Source organism: Colobus angolensis, unplaced genomic scaffold, assembly GCF_000951035.1.
Source record: "Colobus angolensis palliatus isolate OR3802 unplaced genomic scaffold, Cang.pa_1.0 Scaffold88, whole genome shotgun sequence".
Classification (NCBI taxonomy): Eukaryota; Metazoa; Chordata; class Mammalia; order Primates; family Cercopithecidae; genus Colobus; species Colobus angolensis.
This window is the reverse complement of record NW_012122709.1, coordinates 5,447,476-5,468,328: the sequence shown is the minus strand read 5'-3', so window position 1 is coordinate 5,468,328 and position 20,853 is coordinate 5,447,476. Positions and strand designations below refer to the sequence as shown.

Genomic DNA, 20,853 nt, shown 5'->3' with positions numbered 1-20,853 from the left:
TTAGCTGGGCACCTGTAGTCTTAGTTGCTTAGAAGGCTAATGCAAGAGGACCCCTTGAGCCCAGGAGTTCAAGGCTGCAGTGAGCCATGATCGTGCCACTGCACTCCAACCTGGGCAACAGTGAGAGACTCTGTCTCAAAAAAAAAAAAAAAAGTTGCATGAAAGAGACAAGTCCTCTGCTAGTTGTACTGCTTTGCACCACATCTGGCAAATTCCTAAGCCCCTGAACTCTATAAATGCTGGTTCTCCTAAACGTTAAGTCTTTATAATTATCATCTTAACACTGTGTTGCAACAAAGAAAAAATCTCAGAATCATCTGGGTCCTGCAGGAAGGCTAAAGAAAACTGCCTTGATAAACCCTTGTGCACCAGCATTCTCTCACCCATCCTCCACCACTCCCCCGCCTGGTTGGTTGGTTGGTTGGTTGGTTTGCTTGTTTGTTTGCTTTTGTTTTTGTTTTTTGAGACGGAGTTTCACTCTATCACCCAGATTGGAGTGCAGTGGCACAATCTTGACTCACTGCAACCTCTGCCTCCTGGATTCGAGCAATTCTCCTGTCGCAACCTCCCCAGTAGCTAGGATTACAGGTGCCTGCCACCACACCCAGCTAATTTTTTGTATTTTTAGTAGAGATGGGGTTTTACCATGTTGGCCAGGCTGGTCTCAAACTCCTGACTGCAAGTGATCCACCCACCTTGGCCTCCCAAGGTGCAGGGATTACAGGCATGAGCCACCGCGCCCTACCCCAGTCTGGTTTTAACTAAGGGGGTGATCTGAAATCTGACAGTTCCAGGGAGGTCAGGCGCTGTTTACCAGTGCAAGCAAATTCTGCAGCCAGCCCCAAGATTTAGCTCCTCTGCTGAGCAAACTGAAGTGTGCTCAGGACCTTGGGCCAAGCCAGCCTTATCTCCCTGTCCTCACACTTACATACCTAAAGCAGACGTAGCCTTATGGGTGAGTCCTTCAACTGTTATCCTCCAAACTGAGGGTGACCTGGAGTTGAGCTGTGTTTTCCCTGGAAAATAGGTTGGGGTCAGATTCAACTCCAGAGCAGAGATATGCCCATTTTTGCAGATGTCATATAGGTTTAGGTTTACCAGAGAAAATACAGGATGCCTACTTATGTCCTAAGTACTGCATGGCCCATACTTATTCTAAAAAATTATTTGCTTTATTTAAATCTGGAATTTACATTTAACTAGGTGTCCTGTATTTTAGTTTCAAAATCTGGCATCCAGGCCCTTTGTAGGAGCATTCAACCAATGGTGGTGTCTCCACAAACATTTAAGACTCTTATTAGAAGGAACATTAACAAGAGTCGATTTCAGGAGGACACAGTTATAATAGGAAGCCCAAAGAGTGGGTGTGAGTGCAGGAGTATTCTATGACTTTTTAGTTATGAGAGAACGGAGGGCTGTTGGAGCTCCTGCAGGGACTCCCCCAAATGTGTGACCAGGATCACCATCCTATTCTGAGACCCTCAGAGACATCTCTGCCGGAACACATGCCAGTAATTGGAAACATAGCAAGGGCCCCACTAGCTCAAACCAAGTTGTAGAGTTTGAGAGTCCCACCCGCCGGCCGCCCGCCCGCCGCGAGCCCTGCCCCCTGCGCGGCCACGCCCCCTTTTTCCTCGCGGCCTCCCGGGTCAGCTGGTGCTGGCGTCAGGCGCTGGGCGGGCTCGCCAGGACCTGGCAGGGCTTGTTTACTATGGCCGATGATCTGGAGCAGCAGTGAGTTAATCCTGTCCCTTTCTCTCTTTCTGTCTGTCTCTCTGGGCCATGATCCTGGGACTGTCTGTGGCTGAGAAACAGTTGTAGACACCTTCCCGCCCTTCCTTTTCCAGGTCGGCCTCCGGGGAGGGCGGGGGGTGGGTGCGTTGCTCGCTTTGCATTTGCCCAGAAGAGGCAGCGGCTGAGCCTGGGGAGCCATGGGAGACGCGCTTGCCCGCAGCCCGGGGATCCTGGCTTTCTACCTTAGTCCTCGCGAGTGCCCTTCATTCTCGTCTGGTCTCTGGAGAGATTCCGTGTTAATGTGTGAGATCCCCGAAAGCAAGCTTGTGGGACGCGGGTGCCGAGGTAGCAGCCAGGCGTGCTTGTCTCGACTTGCCCCAGAACGGGGGTCATGGGGATGGAGGGAGCCTCCTCCCTCCGCCCGGCAAGGAGAAGGTGTGGAGAGACTGGAGAGGTCTCCACCGCGCTGAAATTGGTGTGGAACAACGGGCTGGCAAGTTTCTTTAGCTGTCACCCACCGAGACACGTAGCCGCCTGTGATCCTAGTTGATAATGCTTTTAATAATCATAACATTTTTAATGCAATGGTTTCAGATATAGAGCTATTGGGATTTGCTACCACTCTCTCAAGGGCATCAGGTTTGGGATACCACCTGTAGGTGGTGTGACTGGCAGTTCGCAATCTGATAGGAGCAAGAAAAAGTTGCTACGAGAAGAATGACTCAGCTCCCAGCCGAGCCTTGGTTTCACCAGAACTGGGCCTTTCCTGGACCCTACTGGGTCCTGCAGAACTGGAAGTCCTGGAAACTAATTAACTTTATGACCATAATTAATAGCCTGCTGGGCTTGAAAGAAATGTCCAGGGGAATGTTTTACTTTCTAAGAGGACTTTTCCAAGAGGAAATTTGCAATGCTTTAAAGGACTTAGGGAAGCAGAATATTAGAACTGGAGGACATGCAGGTAGTTCAGCTCCTTTTTACAAATGAAGAAGCTGGTGTCCATAGAAATTAGAAGACTTGCCCAAGATCACAGAGGTCTAGAACAGGATTCTCTCCCAGCACAGAACCCCTTGTGCTTCACCATCAAGTTGACAGAGACGATCCTAGCCAGGTTAAGTTCATGGCTGAATGTCTTTTCTGCTCCTTGCCTCAATTTCCCACCCCAGCCCTTACCTCCCCCATAGTTTTGAGCACATACAGTGTGCCAGACACCATTTCCAGTGCTTTACTTGTAACATGTTTGGTGAAGAAGGAAAGCAAAGTAATTCTCCCACCAAGGACTATCTGCTGAGCAGTCCGTGATGCTATTCCTTGGGTAGCGTTTCTCCTGAGCTCTGCTTTGGACAGTAACAGGACAATGTGGGATCCAGGTGTTATGATCTGACTTGTCACAGCCTGTGATTTGGAGAGAAAATTTGTCTCTTAAGGCTGGGAAAATCCTGTGGTCTTGGTCCCCGTGCTTCAAGCCTACAAGGAATTCCAGTAGATTATTAAAAGGATTCTGAGTCTCCCTAGGATTAGATCGATTGATATTGACAACTCTCATCTGGCTAAAACCATTGATGTATCACTCCCAGTTGCAACCCCAGTTTTTCTTTCAAACTTCAAACATCCACTGAGAGTTGCTACTTGCAAAACACTGGGAATGTAGACAACTTGTGATTTAGCTGGGGGGAAGGAAAGTTTATTGGGAGTTTATCTTGTGCTAGGCATTATTCTATGTGCTTTAGATGCATTAACCCATTTAATCTTTATAGCAACCCTATGAGGTAGATATTATTACCTCCCTTTTAAAGATGAGGAAGCCGTGACACAGGAAAGCTAAATAGTATGCCCATAGTCACATTGCTGGTAAATGACAGTGCTAAAATTGGAACTCTGGCCTTCTGAGTTTAGATCACACCTCCCTTGAGAAAACAGAGATAAGTGTAAAAATGTGACTAAGTTCTGTGAATATTTGTATATGACCTTGAAAAGCTGAGGCTTGAAGGTTTTGGGAGAGAAACCTGGATTTGAGATAAGGGGTTCTAGTTCTGGTTATGTTTTCTAACTTGTATGACCTCTTTGAGCATCAGTTTGCTCATCTGTAAAACACAGAGGCTAGACTAGATTATTCCTAAGGAAACATCCTAATCTAAAATTCTGTGCTTCAAATGATGTATCAGGATGCCCAGTGTGTGCCAAGGGGATTTGGTAATTGTTCCCCTCATTCCCCCTTAGAGTACCCTACCTTGAGTATGCCAGTGTTCACAGGCCCTTCCTATAGCTGTAGATGTCTGTCCTGTAACTCAGGCAGAGTTCAAGAAAAGAGAAATGTCATATACGGTTAGCAAGGAATAATACAAACTGTCATTCATTGAGCATCTCATTTGTACTGGGCAACTTACAAGTGTCCTTACATGTATAGATGCTCAAAGACAGGTTATTTAATGGGCCAAAGCCGTTCTGCTCACCAATGATAACACCATGATTCAGGTCCAGGAGATGTGTGTGTGTATGTGTGTGTGTGTGTGTGTGTGTGTGTGCTAATTCCAAAGCTGGTGCTTTTAACCTCTACCTTGCAATGACTTAAGGTCACTGGGTGTGAAGGAGAAAGCAGGATGAGTTATCTGTTTTACTGCATATCATGGGAGGTGAGGACATAGGTGAGCTTTCTACTCATTTTACAATCTAGAAAATAAGACCAGAGGGAACCTGTGTCCTGTCAGTGAACCATAACAGAACTTGAATCCAGGTCTCTCCTCCCTGCCTACCCCATCTCCATGGGTTGGAGATCAGTTGGGCACAACACAGTATTCCGCACTTCTAGGGGCTTGGAAGAGGGCGCACATAAACACCAAGCAGTGTCCTGCCAGTAGGGGAGATGGCATGGGAATTTGTCCTACTGTTAAGAAGCAGCTAGTACTGGGGACAGCAAAGGATAACTGAAACATTAGTTAAAAGATGCCTCTCCCTTTAATCTCCTTGAACATAAATTATGATAATCAGTAACAAAGAGAAATTAGAAAGCTGTAGTGAGATAATAAATGTGACAGAGCTTTGTAAACTGTAAAGTATTGTATACAGGATGTTCTGAATATCTATTGAAACAAGGGGCATGTTGTTCATATCCATTTACCAAAAAGAAACAGTCTATCAGGCAGCTAGGGAACTGCTGGCTGCCATGGTGGGCAGGTCTCCCGAGGCTAGGGAACACCCTGCCTCCTAAGAACCCTTTTGTAACTCTCAGCAAGGTTAAGAGCATCAATGTTTCTTTCCATTGTTGCCAATGAGTGTCTCTGTCTCCTTCTCCCAGGCCTCAAGGCTGGCTGAGTAGCTGGCTGCCCACGTGGCGCCCCACTTCAATGTCTCAGCTGAAGAATGTGGAAGCCAGGATCCTCCAGTGTAAGTAGAATGGACAGCTTGTCCCACCTCCCTCATGGGGCCCAGGAAGGATTCAGGATCTTCCTAGAGCCTGCTACATTGAGCCCACTGATTCCTAATTAACAGTGTGTATGGAGTGGGAGGAAAGGATGTCAGTTGTGTGAGGGAAGAGGTGCATACAGAAGGCACCATATCCAATGATAGTGCTTCCTCAACATCTCCCTAGCCATGTGAATGGTTCCTGTCACTTCCTGCGACTTTACCTCAAAACCTATGCCAGTGCTAGCTAACATACACAAACACATACATTCTCCCGTTCCTCCTTCCTTCTACCCCACTTCTCTCTTCCTCCTTCTCTCCTTCTCTCTTCTCACCACACAAGTACTTCTTAGATTTACCACCTGCAGACCCTCGGACCAACAATCTTGCATTCTCTGATATTACTATTCCCGCGTTCTACCTGGTTTTGCCCCCCACCCCACCCCCCATCTGGTTACCACAGTAGTTTGTGATTTGCAGACCAGCTGTCATCAGCACTGTTATATTGCAGCAGGGCATCCCACTAGCAGCAGCAACCACTCGCTCAAACAAGCCCCTCAAGCCACTTCTTCCCATATTTCCCATATGATCTTTTCCACTACACCCCTACTGCCCCAGCCGTAGCTACCCTTTCTCTTCTGGGCCCGAGTAAGTGCAGACAAACAGCAGCCAGAGCTTTCAAGCCTCTGTCCAGGATCCAGGCTGCTTCACCCAGGCAGCTCTGCCCAGGAGACTGCTGTCACACCAGCAGAATAAGCACTGGCCCACCTCCGTCTCTCACCTGAGGCTCAGTCCACACCCATCACCCCCTCCAACTGGCTGGACCACAGTTCTGTCCATCCATCAAGCCCCAAGCACACACAGGTTCAAGAGCAATGGATGTAAGAGCTCTGTGTGGTTGGTGGTGTCACTACCACCCTGGGCCTAAAGGGAGCTGGGCCCACTGTTTCAAGGATTAAGACGGTCCCTCTTATTACAGACAGACTAAATGATCTACAAATATGATTGGAATTGAATTCTTTAGAGTGTGTAGTGTTAAAGAAAAAGTGATTCTGACAGATTAAATCAGTAAAGATCATTCAAGACTATTGCAATAGAGGAGAGAGATCAGGCTCAGCTCTTGAATACAGTAAGGACTAGTAGGGATTTATAACCAAGCAGCAGGGTGAGGGAGGTCAGTGGATAGAAAATTACTGAGGAAATATCAAAGATAAGGGGAGTTCTTTTCAAACCAGTTTAACAGAATCATTGCTGAAGGGAAGGTCAAAGGTGAGGGATGAGGAACTTGATCAGATATGAAGGAATTCTTACTAACTGACGTAGTATGACTTACTAATCCTGACTTAGCAGGATTCTTGCTAAGACTGAGCTAAACATTTGGAAGACAGGGCAGGGGCCAAGGTCAAAGCCTAGTCAAGAAGAGGGCTCAGAAAGGCTTGCCTAAAGTTTGGTTCAGGAGAGAGTCGTTTTCAGTGGTCAGAGGGTTGTGAAAGGAAGGAGCTGAGGGAAACTGGGGAGGGTTGGGGAAGGGAGAGATGTGAAGAGTGGTAGTCCAGGCAAAATGATGATACTGTCAGGAAACAGACTTGTTGACTTGCCGTGGGATTCTTTCCTCCCCAGGTCTCCAGAATAAGTTCCTGGCCAGATATGTGTCCCTCCCAAACCAGAATAAGATCTGGACGGTGACTGTGAGCCCCGAGCAAAAGGACCGCACCCCACTGGTGATGGTGCACGGCTTTGGTGGCGGTGTGGGCCTCTGGATCCTCAACATGGACTCACTGAGTGCCCGCCGCACACTGCACACCTTCGATCTGCTCGGCTTTGGGCGAAGCTCAAGGCCAGCATTCCCGAGGGACCCAGAGGGGGCTGAGGATGAGTTTGTGACATCAATAGAGACATGGCGGGAGACCATGGGGATCCCCAGCATGATCCTCCTGGGGCACAGTTTGGGAGGATTCCTGGCCACTTCTTACTCAATCAAGTACCCTGAGAGGTAATAAGGAGATGCCTCCATCCCTCGTGACCTAATTCCTGACCTTAATGGGAACTTTCCAGTATTCGTTTCCAAAGTTCTCTCATTCCCAGGTGATTTAAGGGGCTATGGCACCTACCAGAGAATATAATGTGTCTTCTCCTCTTTCTGCCTTTAACATAGAGTTAAACACCTCATCCTGGTGGACCCATGGGGCTTTCCCCTCCGACCAACTAACCCCAGTGAGATCCGTGCACCCCCAACCTGGGTCAAAGCCGTGGCATCTGTCCTAGGACGTTCCAATCCATTGGCTGTTCTTCGAGTAGCTGGGCCCTGGGGTGAGTAGCCTGTAGTATCTCCTTAAAGGAAGGCTGTAACGTTCTAGAAGCCCTACTGTGTCTTTCCCACTTATTCCTAAAAAGTGGGAATGGGCCTAGCCTTGTTATTTAAAGCTGTTAATCTGAACCAGATCACTTTGTTCAAGGTTTGAGAAGTTTTTTGTTTTTTGTTTTTCATATTTTTTCCCTTCATCGGCATGGGAAAGCTTTTCCTATGCCAGGAACAGGTGGAGCAGAATAGCTACCAGAGTTTCACTCTGTCTCCCAGGCTGACGTGCAGTGGTGTGATCTCAGCTCACTGCAACCTCTGCCTCCCGGGTTCAAGCCATTCCCCTGCCTGAACCTCCTGAGTAGCTGGGACTGCAGGTGTACCCCATCACACCTGGCTACTTTTTGTATTTTTAGTAGAGATGGGGTTTCACCATGTTGGCCAGGCTGGTCTTGAACTCCTGGCCTCTAGTGATCCATCCTCGTCAGCCTCCCAAAGTGCTGGGATTATGAGCGTGAGCCACCACACCCAATGTGTGTGAAATTTTATGAAAACCTGCTGATGATTCATGCTCAGTAACCACTGAATCCTATCCCTGTGGTTCACGCAACACCTGCAGCAGGGAGAGGTCAGAACCAAAACCTCCAACATAACCCACAGTGGCAGGCAAGCCCTTCTGAACCATGCACTTGTCCAGGCAAGCACCACATCTTCACCTGCTCTGTGTCACCTAGCATTTAGTAACTGTCAGCAAATTCTGTCGGTAAAAGGGAGAAAAGGAGGTGGAGGACCATGGGGAGCCAGCCATAATGAATAGTGTCAGTATCTCCAGCCTTCTGACCTCACACTGCCAGCACCCTTCTCTGCTGGGGAGCTTTTTACTCTGATGACGGGAAAAGCAGATTCCGTTATGGAAAAGATTGATGACGCCTATCTTGTACTAATGGTTGTGATTACATAGTAATATTCAATAGCCAATTATTATGAGTTAATTGCTGATGGCTAAGTAAGAGTTATCTCTCTAGGTCCTTCAATAAAAACAGAATGATTCCAGATAAAGAAAAAAAGCATTCGAGTAGAAGATAGGAGTTTAGGAGTTCTGAGAGAGAGGGAGGACACCAAGACGCAGGTGCCAAAGGAGAGGAAGTGGGCAGAGGTTCCCAGCACTGTGGTCTCCAACAGACTCTATAGTCCTTTGCCAAAAAGAAGGCCTACTTGAGCTACTCTCCCTTCTTCTCACCTCTGGCCAGGCTCCTGCAGGAGAATCAGAGCTATCGTGGTTGTGGAAGTTGGCCCGCAGCCATGAAGGACTATGCAACAGGGAGGGCCAGGCCCATGCAGATCCTCATGACACCCCCTACCCAGCCCCTTCTTACCCCCCCTCTTGCTTCTCATAAACAGAGAGAAGACCAGAGAGAAAGAGAGAGATCAAAGATCAGAAATTGATCAGTAGACCCAATTTTTACAGTCTGTTGTTGGATGTGTGTATACCATAATGAGGTGAAAGGAACAGATTGTTGTGAAACAGTGCCCTGAATCTGAGTCTGAGAGGTGTTTAGTTCACCTCTCCACATATTCTACTACAGGCCTGAAAATGAGAGTGCTCTTGGGAGGTGGTCTAGTTCCATCTGCTGCCATCAGAAGATTAAAAGGCCATAAGGGTGTCTAGGAGAAAGAGAACATAGCTCAGGCTCTAAAAGAAGAGCATCTCAGCCATGGATTCTGATGGGGAGGGCTTGTGATTCTTGCAGGGATAGATCTTGGGACTTCATTGAGCTGAAAATAACCTGGCTTCTCAGTGATGTTAGACTGTCTCTAAATTCTTTGGTAATGAGCTGACTTTGTCATTTGAAGTCACCTGGACCTTGCCAGTAGATTCCTGCACTCTTTTTGCTGCTGTCATGTTAAATGAATAAAGCAAACAAATCCTTAGGAGGAATGAGATTTAGTTAAAGTTGTTAAAACATACACAGGCAGGAGTCTTCCCTGCCCCACCTCCCAAACTGGCCACTCTGTGTTTTTCTATCCCCTCCCAGGGCCTGGCCTGGTGCAGCGATTCCGGCCGGACTTCAAACGCAAGTTTGCAGACTTCTTTGAAGATGATACCATATCAGAGTATATCTACCACTGCAATGCGCAGAATCCCAGGTGAGGGCGGCTCCCCAGGCTGGCTTGGGGCAGACAGTTGTTAGGAGAAAAAACTCTTAGCTGCTGGAGTTCTGGGCTTTATTTCTTCTTCAACAAAGCTCTGACTCAGTTAGGGAAACATAGGCACTAGCAAGCGAAACATAGGCACTAGCAAGCCTCATCATTCCCAGAGAGTTCCCCAGGGATAGACCCAAAGGAACATAGAAGATAATGGATTCATTAAATATGCTGCCCATCTCTAGAGGAAGGCCCTCCCTGTTCCCTACAGGTATGCAATTGGCCTGATAAGCAAGAGTCTGGAAAATACTAATATTTTAAAAGATGTTTTTAATGGAAAAGGTGATACAAACTTTTTTTTTTCTTTTTTAGGTCAAAAATAATTAGCAAAAACATGATATTTTTCAAAAGGAAAAGAAGTCTTCTCCTGTCCCAGGCATATAGTCCCTAAATTTCCTTATTATTTCCTGTCTAAGATAGCACGTGTGCCATTTCTTCAGAGGGCCTCCATGTACAGATTCCTTTGTACACACGTGTGACTATATCTGTTGAACACATTACTACAGATAGAATTTCTCAATGAAAGAGCATGCGTTTTAAAATTTAATTATGTGCCCTTGAAATGCCTTATCATTGGGACAGAAATTTCTTTGCATCTTTGGAAGATTAGGGGATGTCCCGAGAACTCTGAAAAGTTCCTATCTGGTGCTGCTTATTGACACAGCTGTCCCCACAAGCCTACCTCCCTGCAGTTTGGGCAGCGTGGATGGCAGGGCAGTCAGGGAGGCGATCCTCTTACGTGGAAGTGCCCTGTGACCGGCTGATACCACAAGGCCATGTTGGTGACACCCCAAGCTGCTGGGAGGCATCTCAGCAAAGGCAGGCTTACTGCCCTACCCCTTTCTAGGGCTGTCCAAGTCACTTGTTGTGAGCCCAAAGCCGTGAAAAAGGCAGAGATTTGCATTCCAGCAATACTGTCTGAACATTAACCTCAAATCTAGATAGCTGTTGGGCAGTGTGTGAGCTGTCCGTCCAGCATTCCACATGAGCTCAGCTAATTGAAGAACCCTGATCAAACAGTATTATAGAAACTCCCAGCTCAGCAGTCACATCAGGTTCCCCTGTCTTCCTGCCCTTAGCCCTTCTCTTAGCCCCCATGGGCTCAGTGCCCATCTCATACCCACCTGAGGCCCCACAGGCCCAGCCCTAGCCCTTTCCCCAGAACTTTCCCCATCCCAGACCTAGTTCTGTATAATGTCCTCCCAACCTAAGCCACAGAGTATATAACTCTGCAATTCATCTGTGTCCCAGAGGAAGCAAAGGTGACATCAGTGACAACCAGCTCCCTCACCCACAAGCACAATCACTCAATTTTGTAACTTCCTGAGTTTTTTGACTTTGTAACCCTGACAAGCTCATGGTAACACTTATCATTTCCTTGGAAAACATGAAATTTGACCAACGTGTTTAAGGGTATCTACTTCACCTCACCTAAACTTAGGGGCTTTGTATATATTTTTATTTTCCTAATGATGTCCTAGTGAAGTAGGTATAATACTCTACATTTATAGATGAGGAAATTAAAGTATATTCTGGTTGCATGACTTGCTAAGGAAACACAGCCGAGGATTTGAATTCATTTGACTCCAAATTCCATGCTTTTTCTGCTATGTTGCAATATCTTAAGGAAAAATTATCTGTTTCTGGTGGCCTGGGCAGAACTCAGGTTCCCGTTCATCTGTACATGTAAAAGAGGATGGAGATCTAACAGTACTAAACAGGCCAAGCCTAGGAGGCAGCAGTGTCCCCAACCTGCCCTATCTCTAGCAGAAGCTGCAGACCAGCCTAGAAAGCTGGCTCTGTCCCAGCCTTGTGGACACCTCATGATACGGCCTCAATTCATTCTGCCTGAGCAAATGACCAGGGGATGAAATAGATTACATTGGCATTTATTGCTTCTTGCTTAACAGAAACTGCTGCTCCCCCAGTCCTTGGAAGACTGATTTTTAATTCCAGAGTCTTCTCAGGAAGCCCTTTTTACTACTATAGTACTCACTTTTAAGCGTTCACCTCAGATGAACTTCTGACTGTCTCTCTAGACCCCCAAAGGCTAAATCCCCAGTCTGTGTTTTCATAGCACCCAACCACCTTTTCACCCTTCTGGGGAAATTTTAAGTTGTATTTGTTTGTTTATTTGTTTTTGAGATGGAGTTTTGCTCATTGTCCAGCCTGGAGTGCAACGGCACAATCTCAGCTTACTGAAACCTCTGCCTCCCAGGTTCAAGCGATTCTCCTGCCTCAGTCTCCCAAGTAGCTGGGATTGCTGGCATGCACTGCCACGCCCAGCTAATTTTGTATTTTTGGTAGAGACGGGGTTTCACCATGTTGGCCAGGCTTGTCTCGAACTCCCGACCTCAGGTGATCCGCCCACCTTGGCCTCCAAAGTGCTGGGATTTTAGGCATGAACCTCCGTGTCCAGCTGTTTGTTTTTTTGAGACGGAGTCTCACTGTATCGCCCAGGCTAGAGTGCAGTGGCATGATCTTGGCTCACTGCAACCTCTGTCTCCCAGGCTCAAGCAATTCTCCTGCCTCAGCCTCCTGAGTAGCTAGGATTATAGGAACGCAACACCACGCCCCACTAATTTTTGTATTTTCAGTAGAGATAGGGTCTCACCATGTTGACCAGGCTGGTCTTAAACTCCTGACCTCAAATGATCCGCCCACCTCGGCCTCCCAAAGTGCTGGGATTACAGGTATGAACCACTGCGCCCAGCCCAAGAAATTTTAAATTAAATAACAATTAATCATATGATTATTTACTTAGTGCCTACCTCCCTAACACAGGAGCTAAAGTGTGTGAGCTTCAGGAGGGGCAACACCCTACCTTTCTTGTTCATGTGTCCCCTTTCCCAGCCCAGGGCATGACAGATAATATTTGTCGAGTCAATAATAACCCATTTCATTCTCAGATTCTTGGACAGTTCGTACTGTCATGGGGTTGTTCTCAAGTGTTCCTCTGAACTCTTCTGTGATAGGAGGCCTCTGGAATTTTGGTCATCTGCTAATCTTACCAATATTTAATGAGCCCAGTGTGAGGCTTTCACAGGAATACAAAGATGACTAAGATTCTCTCTCAGTCTCTGAAGAAACCAACAAGTTGACATATTCTGCTGTGAACTTTATTGCTGTTTTGCTTCTGACAGTGGTGAGACGGCATTCAAAGCCATGATGGAGTCCTTTGGCTGGGCCCGGCGCCCTATGCTGGAGCGAATTCACTTGATTCGAAAAGATGTGCCCATCACCATGATCTATGGGTCCAACACCTGGATAGATACCAGTACGGGAAAAAAGGTGAAGATGCAGCGGCCAGATTCCTATGTCCGAGACATGGTATGTTGCACCACCCAAGGAGTGGAAATGATGACTGAGAGTCAATCAGCTCTCAACCTTGGGGTAGAGAAGGGTGATCAAAAAGAAAGAGGAATGGACAGACTGAGATAGGGCAGTAGATTTGAGAAGTTTGAAAACTCTCTTTGTAATATCTTTTTTTTTTTTTTTTTTTGAGATGCAGTCTTGCTTTTGTTGCCCAGGTTGGAGTGCAATGGTGCAATCTCAGCTTACCGCAACCTCCACCTCCCAGGTTGAAGCGATTCTCCTGCCTCAGCCTCCTGAGTAGCTGGGATTATAGGCATGCACCACCACACCCAGATAATTTTGTACTTTTAGTAGAGACGAGGTTTCTCCATGTTGGTCAGGCTGGTCTCAAACTCCCGACCTCAGGTGATCTGCCCGCCTCAGCCTCCCAAAGTGCTGGGATTGTAATATCTTAATTAGGAGCTTCCTACTTTTAGCCAGTTCAGCTAAAAGGCTGGTTGTTCTCTAGCAGCCAGGTACCTGCTGCTACTCCAGCCCCCATGAAGTTCGTACCCCAAAACCAGAGCATGGGCAGTAGAGTGAATAGTAGAGGCTGCCATGAAGCCTTCCCACCACACCTCCTCCCCTTTTTTCTTAGCCCTCTCCACCATGTGCCAATGAGTGTGCTTAATGAGGCTGGGTGCCAACCATGGGCCCGGGTTTACTGGACCTTTGGATTAAATGAGCAGATCAGTGGTGGGGCTAACATGGAAGGAAAGACATAGTGAATGTTCATCAAATAGGTAGAATGGGATATTGGGATTCATTGGCTGTCAAAGGAAAATACCAAGATCCAAGTGAGAAAAGTGGTGCATTATTTCTGATAAGAACTGGTGGGTGACAGGCAAGCAAGTCTAAAGGGAAAATAAATAGTGTGAAGGCTTCCCAGCGCCAGGAAATAAAGGGCCATCCCACCCCTGCGGGTCCTCTGTCCACAGGAGATTGAGGGTGCATCTCACCACGTCTATGCTGACCAGCCACACATCTTCAATGCTGTGGTGGAGGAGATCTGCGACTCAGTTGATTGAGCCACTCTCTGAAGAGGAAGAGGAGAAAGCCAGAGAGTCACTCTTGCCTCCCTGTCTGCTTACTCACCCACTCTGTCCTTTCCTCACCAACTAACATGTGCCAGCCAGGCAGAGTCTTGGGCTGTTCCCAGAATAGGACTACAGTGAAAAGAACACTCTTGATCCCACACTGAAGGCTGAAGGCAGAAGCCGCAAGAGGCCTTGAGTGCCACCCCCAGGGAAGAGCATAAAAGGTTGCACAATGTCACCCATCCACTCCTTGCCAAGTGTTACCCAGATGGTGGAGGATGTGAAGGGATTGCACCGAGCCACATTCGCTCTCTCTGCAGCCTTTCTTCCTCTGGGCAAAGAAGGGCTTCCAGTGGCCTTTCCTAGCTCTGCAGTGTTTGTGGGGATAGGTTCCATGCAAGAACACCTTCCTCCTCCATGTCCCACTTCACCTCATCCCATACCAGTTCCATCCAGGGTCTGGTTAACTGCCAAGAGCAGGTCCTGGAGTTCCCTTCACCTGCAGAGTCCTTTTCATGACCTAGAATGTCTTGTTCAAAGCCCTCATTGACAGAGGAGGAAACAGGCCAAGGCAGGACATGGCTGGACCATGGTGATACAGCTCTGTGTGATTCAAGTTCTGGCTAGAGCCCAGGTCTGCCGGCACCCTGTGCTTGTTGCACACTTGATTTGCTAAGGCTCGAGACAGGCACCATTGCCAAGGGGCTGGTCCTGGTCACTGGCTGAGGATAAGCCCCTCCCTGCCCCACATTCTAGCCCCACTATGTGGGGGTGCTATTGTCCTGCCTGTGTCTCATCCCTGGCTGCCTAAGCTAGGGACACTCAAGTGCTTCCTTCCTTGCCCCATCTTCCTCCCAACAGGAGGCCTCTGAGCCTCCCCTGTGCCTTGGGCCCTGACGCCCCACATGTAGTATAGAGCAAAGGTGGCTCCTGGTGAAGAAAGGGTGGAAAGGCCCTTCAGTCCCAGGGCCATGTCTGGGTTCTCCATGCCCATCAGTCCCTGCAGTTCCTCTACCTGCCCCCAGAGCTGAGGCCATCTGCAAGCCCCTGCCCATGGCCCAACGGGGAGCCTCCAGCCACCAGTTCCCTGTCCTTATCAGCCACTGGGTGGTTCCCACTGCATGACCCTCTATCCCTCCCATCTGTCCCCGTGGCTTCCAGCTCAATCCACCCCCGACCCACCTGTCAGCCTTCTCCCAGGGAGCTGTTTCAGGGGTTCTGGGCAGTAGGCTGGGCCTGGCCTCAGAACCTGGCAGCTCCCGCCTGCTCCTTCACTTTTGTAAAACCAACCCTGTCACCAGAATGGCATTAACTCCTGGTGCTTTGTACTACTGGTCCAGCTGCCCTGGGCTCCTTTTCTATATTAATAAACAAATGAGTAAAAACTGCCGGTGGTGATGATGTTTAAAATTGCTCTGACAAGAGCGCTGGTGGTGCTGAATTCGCAACAGCCTGTGTGATGCCTGAGAGAAGGGAGTCCTGAGGGTTGCCTGCCTACCCATGACTCCTTCTCCTTTTAGTGTGGCATTTGCCCGCTAGACCCAGCCAGAGTCAAGGTCAGCACAGGCCCTCTCAGCCAACCACTCATGACAAATGAGGAGTCGAAATCCAGAGTGTGGATGGGCCAAGCCCCAGTTCACAGGAGAGAGGTGGAGCTTAGTACTTCCTGCTGCCCATTAAGCATCCTTACTTCCTAAGTTCAAGGGAGCGCACGCCTGTACTGCTCCCTACATCCTGTTCTAACTCATCCTCTGGATCTACTCCTACTCATCCTCTGGATCTACTCCTCATCCTGGATCTACTCCTACATCCTCTGGATCATCCTCCTGTTCTACTCATCCTCTGGATCTCAGCTCAAATATTCCTTATGCAGAGACAACTTCCCCTCATTCCCTACACTAGACTCGGACCCCTCTGTTCTGCATCTCTGTGGCATATCATCTGCCCCTTTTGTAAAACTTATAAAGTTGTGGTTACTTATTTAATGTCTCTTTCCTCCCCAGACCATAAGCAACATAAAGACAAAGGGCACATCTAGCACATAGTTCATGTTCAATAAATGTTTGTTTTCATCAAGCCATGGGAAGTGAGATATACCAAGTATTCAAAAAAAGTGTTCAAATCATTGCTAACAGTGCTTGCTCTGTGCTGGCTGAGTCCAACTGGGCCCAGAATTCCACAGTTCTAAATGGCGCATATTCCATGTGCATAGGCTAATTGAAAAAGTATTAAAAATAAATTTTTAAAAAGGCACATGATACTGCATATGTCATGATGAATGAATAGGTAGAGCTCCTCCTGAATATAATTACAAAGTTCTGATCCATCTCAGGACCCTGTGTCTTCTCTGAGGATTGTTATAGGGAGGAGAAGGCAGGTATTTAGAGCTTACTAAATGCCAACCACTAGGGCTACAATAGTGAAGAAACAGATAGTCTCTGCCTTTGTGAGAAATTCCCGTTCGCTCAGAGAGATGCAGCTAGTCAAAATATTATGTAAATCAATGTAAAATTGCTAAAGTGCTACCGTGAGAATTGAGAAAACCTCCTGCAGAAGTGATGGCAGCTGTGCCTGAAGGCAGGACCAGGGAAAGGGGAAGGAATGTCTGGAGAGAGGGGCAACTGCGCAGGCAGGTGGCTGGGAGAGAAGTCTGGTGAGATCAGTAGGGACCAGCTCAGCAGATCCTCTGGCCACATGAATGTTGTGTTCATTCTAAAAATGGAAGGAAATGAATGAGGGTCAGGGTGGGGTAGGGAGTGTAACAGAATCAACCTGAGATTGAAACAGCCATTCTGGCTGCTCTGTGGAATTCAGATGAGAGGGGGATGAGAACTTTGAGGCTGCTGCAGTGGTCCATGCCAGAGTTGCTGGTAGTTTGGACTTGGCTAGGGGCTGATGGACACAGAGAGGGGAAAAATTCAAAAGATGCTTAGGAGGTAAAATCTAAAAGACTTACTTTCAACACTGCATGACCCTACCACCCTCTTGAAGAATGGGCCAAGTGAGGCAGTAGTTACCAAACCCAGTCACGTAACAAAACAACCTGGGGGTACTTTTTTTTAAAATAGAGATTCCTGAGCTGTATTCCCCAGAGTTTGATTTGGTTAACCTGAATGAAGTCCGACCATGAAATCTGCATTTAAACACATTCCTAGGAGATTCTGGTGCCTTGTGTCTCAGGAACTGGTCTAACGGACTCTGTCTCTGACATTTGACCCAGAAGGCTGGGTAGAGTAGGGCCTGTGCCCCTGAGAGTTCATTCTGCTTGCTCCAGAATCACTTTGTTTTTGGAGGTAGCACATCATGATGATCTGCTTTTTCCAACTCAACATGAGGCAAACACATTGTTCAGGAGCAGATGCAAGAAGAGTCTGAGAAAGGTCACCCAGAGTGCCCTGTTTATACTACATGGTCTGCATGCATGGACACAAGCCAGCGCGCAGACACACACCCCATCTGACAGGAACATTCCTAACATTCCACTAGGTGGGACTAAGAAATTACTATGAACATTCCACCCAGTCAGCACAGTTTCCGGGTGGGCACTAAGGATTTATGGTGACAGTTCAAACCGTAAATCCAGGCTCCTCAAATGCCTAGCAGTTTAAAAGGAGAGATTCCACAGATAGACATTAAGGACTGTGACTGAACTTAAGACCCAGGAGGTACTGCAGTGTTCAGCGACTAGCGGGAAATGTGCTAAATTTAACTTCCTCCTCGGTATAGGCACCAAAGTGTGCGTGCTAAAAATGTAGTCTGGTTTCATTGCCAAAAGGGTGGTGAAATCTTGATGAATACCTCTTTCTACTCTGATCCATGACCCTGCAGGTACAGTTCATGGCCAGAGAGAAGAGACTCCTACTTTTTTTTTTTTTTTTTTTTGAGATGGAGTGTCGCTTTGTCGCCCAGGCTGGAGTGCAATGGCGTAATCTCAGCTCACTGAAACCTCTGCCTCCTGGGTCCAAGCAATTCTCCTGCCTCAGCCTCCTGAGTAACTGGGACTACAGGCGCACACCACCATACTCAGTTAATTTTTGTATTTTTAGTAGAGACGGGGTTTCACCATGTTGGCCAGGCTGGTCTCAAACTCCTGACCTCAGGTGATCCACCCACCTTGGCCTCCCAAAGTGCTGGGATTACAGGCGTGAGCCACTGCGCCCAGCCTAAGACTCCTACTCTTTTTTTTTGAGACGGAGTCTCGCTCTGTCACCCAGGCTGGAGTGCTGTGGCTGGATCTCAGCTCACTGCAAGCTCCGCCTCCCGGGTTCACGCCATTCTCCTGCCTCAGCCTCCCGGGTAGCTGGGACTACAGGCGCCGCCACCTCACCTGGCTAGTTTTTTTTTGTAGTTTTTAGTAGAGATGGGGTTTCACCGTGTTAGCCAGGATGGTCTCGATCTCCTGACCTCGTGATCCGCCCGTCTTGGCCTCCCAAAGTGCTGGGATTACAGGCTTGAGCCACCACGCCCAGCCCTGACTCCTACTCTTAACTGGTAACAAATACAATGTCCAATGAATGGTACACATTTTTTCTCATTTTGTGACTTTTCGGTTCATACAGAGTCCTTGGATGAGGTCTGGAGGGTCCTTTCTCTCAGTCTTCCTTCTTTTTCTGTCCTTCCTCGGAGTCCTGGTCTATGTTGCAGAAACAAGAAAGACACTTGAGATTCTGAGGGTCTGTCTCAACCCTGTCCTAGTGAAATATCTCAAGATAAACCATGTCCTCTCTTGCTATTATAATATTGACTGTTTTTCATAGCATAAGTTCAGCATTGTTATGCTTGAAAGATCCTTGTCATCATCCTACTAAATATCACTCTTCACTAGAGTTAAGGAGGAAAGACAATCCTCATTCCTGGACAGAATACTAAGGAGGATTAGCAGATGTCAGCAGGTGCACAGTCTGTTTCCCCATCCCACCGAGGACCCCATTCCCTTGGTTGGTGACTCTGCTAAAGTCCTAGGAGATCTACAGACCTCACCTTACTGGTGGTTGGTGCTCCTTCCTCCTGGAGTATTCTGAGGCCTGATGGAGAGTTTGTGATAATTCAGCAACTACATATGTTAGTTGGTACATGTGTGTCTTAGTCTGTTTGTGTTGCTATAAAGGAATACCTGAGGCTGGGTAATTTATGAAGAAAAGAAAACCTGTCCGTTCAGTAGGCTGTACAAGAAGCATGGCATCAGCCTCTGCTTCTGGTGAGGGCCTCAGGAAGCTTCCACTCAAGGTGGAAAGGTGAGGGGAACTGGAGTGTGCAGAGATCACATGACAAGACAGCGCAGGCAAGAGAGAGACAAGTGAGGTGCCAGGCTTGTTTTAACAGTCTCTCCCAGGCACTACTAGAGCAAGAACTCACTCATAACCACACAGTCAGCACCAAGCCAATCGTGAGGAATCTGCCCCATGACCCAGACACCTCCCATTAGGCCCCATTGGGGATCAGATTTCAACATGAGATTTGAAAAGTCAAATATCCAAACTATAGCAATATGAGGTCAAATTATACACAACCAGAAGAAACCTGGGACATGCTAGTGGCTGAAGAGGATTCCGAAGGATATGGCGTTACAGGTGATAGTTTCATCTTCTCAGTTTGACCAGCTGACAACATGTGTAGTGTCTGGGAACAGAATTTTTGAGAGGGCTCACAACTTATGGTAGATTTATGGGCCTCTGATAAATTATGAGGTAACTAACACAAAAACTGGGCATCATGTACTTTCTAAAATTTTCAAGGAGATTACAGGCATGAGCCGAATGTAACTGCAAAACCATATATTATAGCAGTGGCTTCCTACATAGATATGCAAACTGGAGCTGGTCCATGATAAAGTATTTCTGGTTCATAACAAAATAGTGCCTTTTCTTTTTAGTATTTTTAAATTCTGAAATTATATCCTTTCTAACCTTTTCAGGATTAAAGTACTGTTATTTTATAAAAAGATGCTGATACTCTATGATTTTTTGGGGGTGAGAGGGAATGTCATTTTTTGTTTCCAAACATATCAATTTTAGAATTTTTTCCTGTATTTGTAATTAATATTATCAAAATCCTAAAGTGTGGGGAGTGCTGGCTGTATTACAGAAGACCAGAGTGGGAAAGGAACTTGAATTTTATGACAAGATAAATAAGTCAATCATGTGGATCCCGTGACTGGAGGAGACTGTGGAAAGATAACGCTGTTCAGAGGAAGTGAATCTAATTGAAGGGACTCAACAATAGCATGTATGTCAAAAAGGAAACCACAGAACTGAAGATGGAAATGTTTGGATGGGGATAAAAGGAGAAACAAGCAGGAACAGATACTAAGATAATTGGAGGACACAGATGCTGCTTTCTTAGTTCAGACTGCAAAACATCAAAAGCAAGTTACAGTAGTGCCAGAGGCCTCCAAGAATCAGGACACTAACCTGAGTCTCTTTCTGCCAGACGTAGAGCACCTAGTAAATGCTTGCTCTACTCACAATTGTGTTTACTAGAATGTTGAAAAAAGGTTGTCAGATGTAATTTTTATAGATTTCAGGAAGTCAGATTTCAGAATGTTCCAAGGAAAATTATCTAGAGTGCTTAAAAGGGACAGGGCATTCTGAAACATGAAGTTTCAGTTGTATCTCAAAGGATCCTGCTGAGGAAGAATGAAGAGGCTTCAGCAATCAGAAAGCCACTGCACAGGTTGTTTTCTGACATGATCAAACTGTGGGCAGAGATGAATGTCAATTCTTTCACATGAAAAAAATGAACCTTGGCCGAGTGTGGTGGCTCACGCCTGTAATCCCAGTACTTTAGGGGACTGAGGCAGGAGGCAGGGGGATCACTTGAGCC

General features: G+C 47.2%; 1 protein-coding gene across 3 annotated transcripts; it reads left to right on the top strand.

Annotated features, from left to right (window-relative positions):
• The first annotated feature begins 1,647 nt into the window (after positions 1-1,647).
• ABHD4 (abhydrolase domain containing 4) lies at positions 1,648-15,416 on the top strand. Of its 3 annotated transcripts, none has more exons than XM_011930909.1 (7): positions 1,648-1,734; positions 5,030-5,118; positions 6,757-7,129; positions 7,292-7,446; positions 9,472-9,583; positions 12,784-12,970; positions 13,933-15,416. In XM_011930909.1, exons 1-7 carry the CDS (start codon positions 1,712-1,714, stop codon positions 14,020-14,022), a joined length of 1,029 nt encoding a protein of 342 aa, XP_011786299.1. In that variant the 5' UTR covers positions 1,648-1,711; the 3' UTR covers positions 14,023-15,416. The 3 variants fall into 3 exon arrangements, with proteins under 3 accessions (XP_011786299.1, XP_011786300.1, XP_011786298.1); XM_011930910.1 differs by having other exon boundaries at positions 12,784-12,974; positions 13,936-13,984; XM_011930908.1 differs by lacking the exon at positions 13,933-15,416 and having other exon boundaries at positions 12,784-13,468.
• Positions 15,417-20,853: the final 5,437 nt, after the last annotated feature.

Excerpts from the sequence above, each read along its gene's own strand:
- ABHD4 (XM_011930908.1), top strand. The coding sequence starts at position 1,712 with ATGGCCGATGATCTGGAGCAGCA. Across the intron at positions 7,130-7,291 it reads TCAATCAAGTACCCTGAGAG|AGTTAAACACCTCATCCTGG; the intron begins GTAATAAGGAGA and ends CCTTTAACATAG. Across the intron at positions 9,584-12,783 it reads TGCAATGCGCAGAATCCCAG|TGGTGAGACGGCATTCAAAG; the intron begins GTGAGGGCGGCT and ends TGCTTCTGACAG.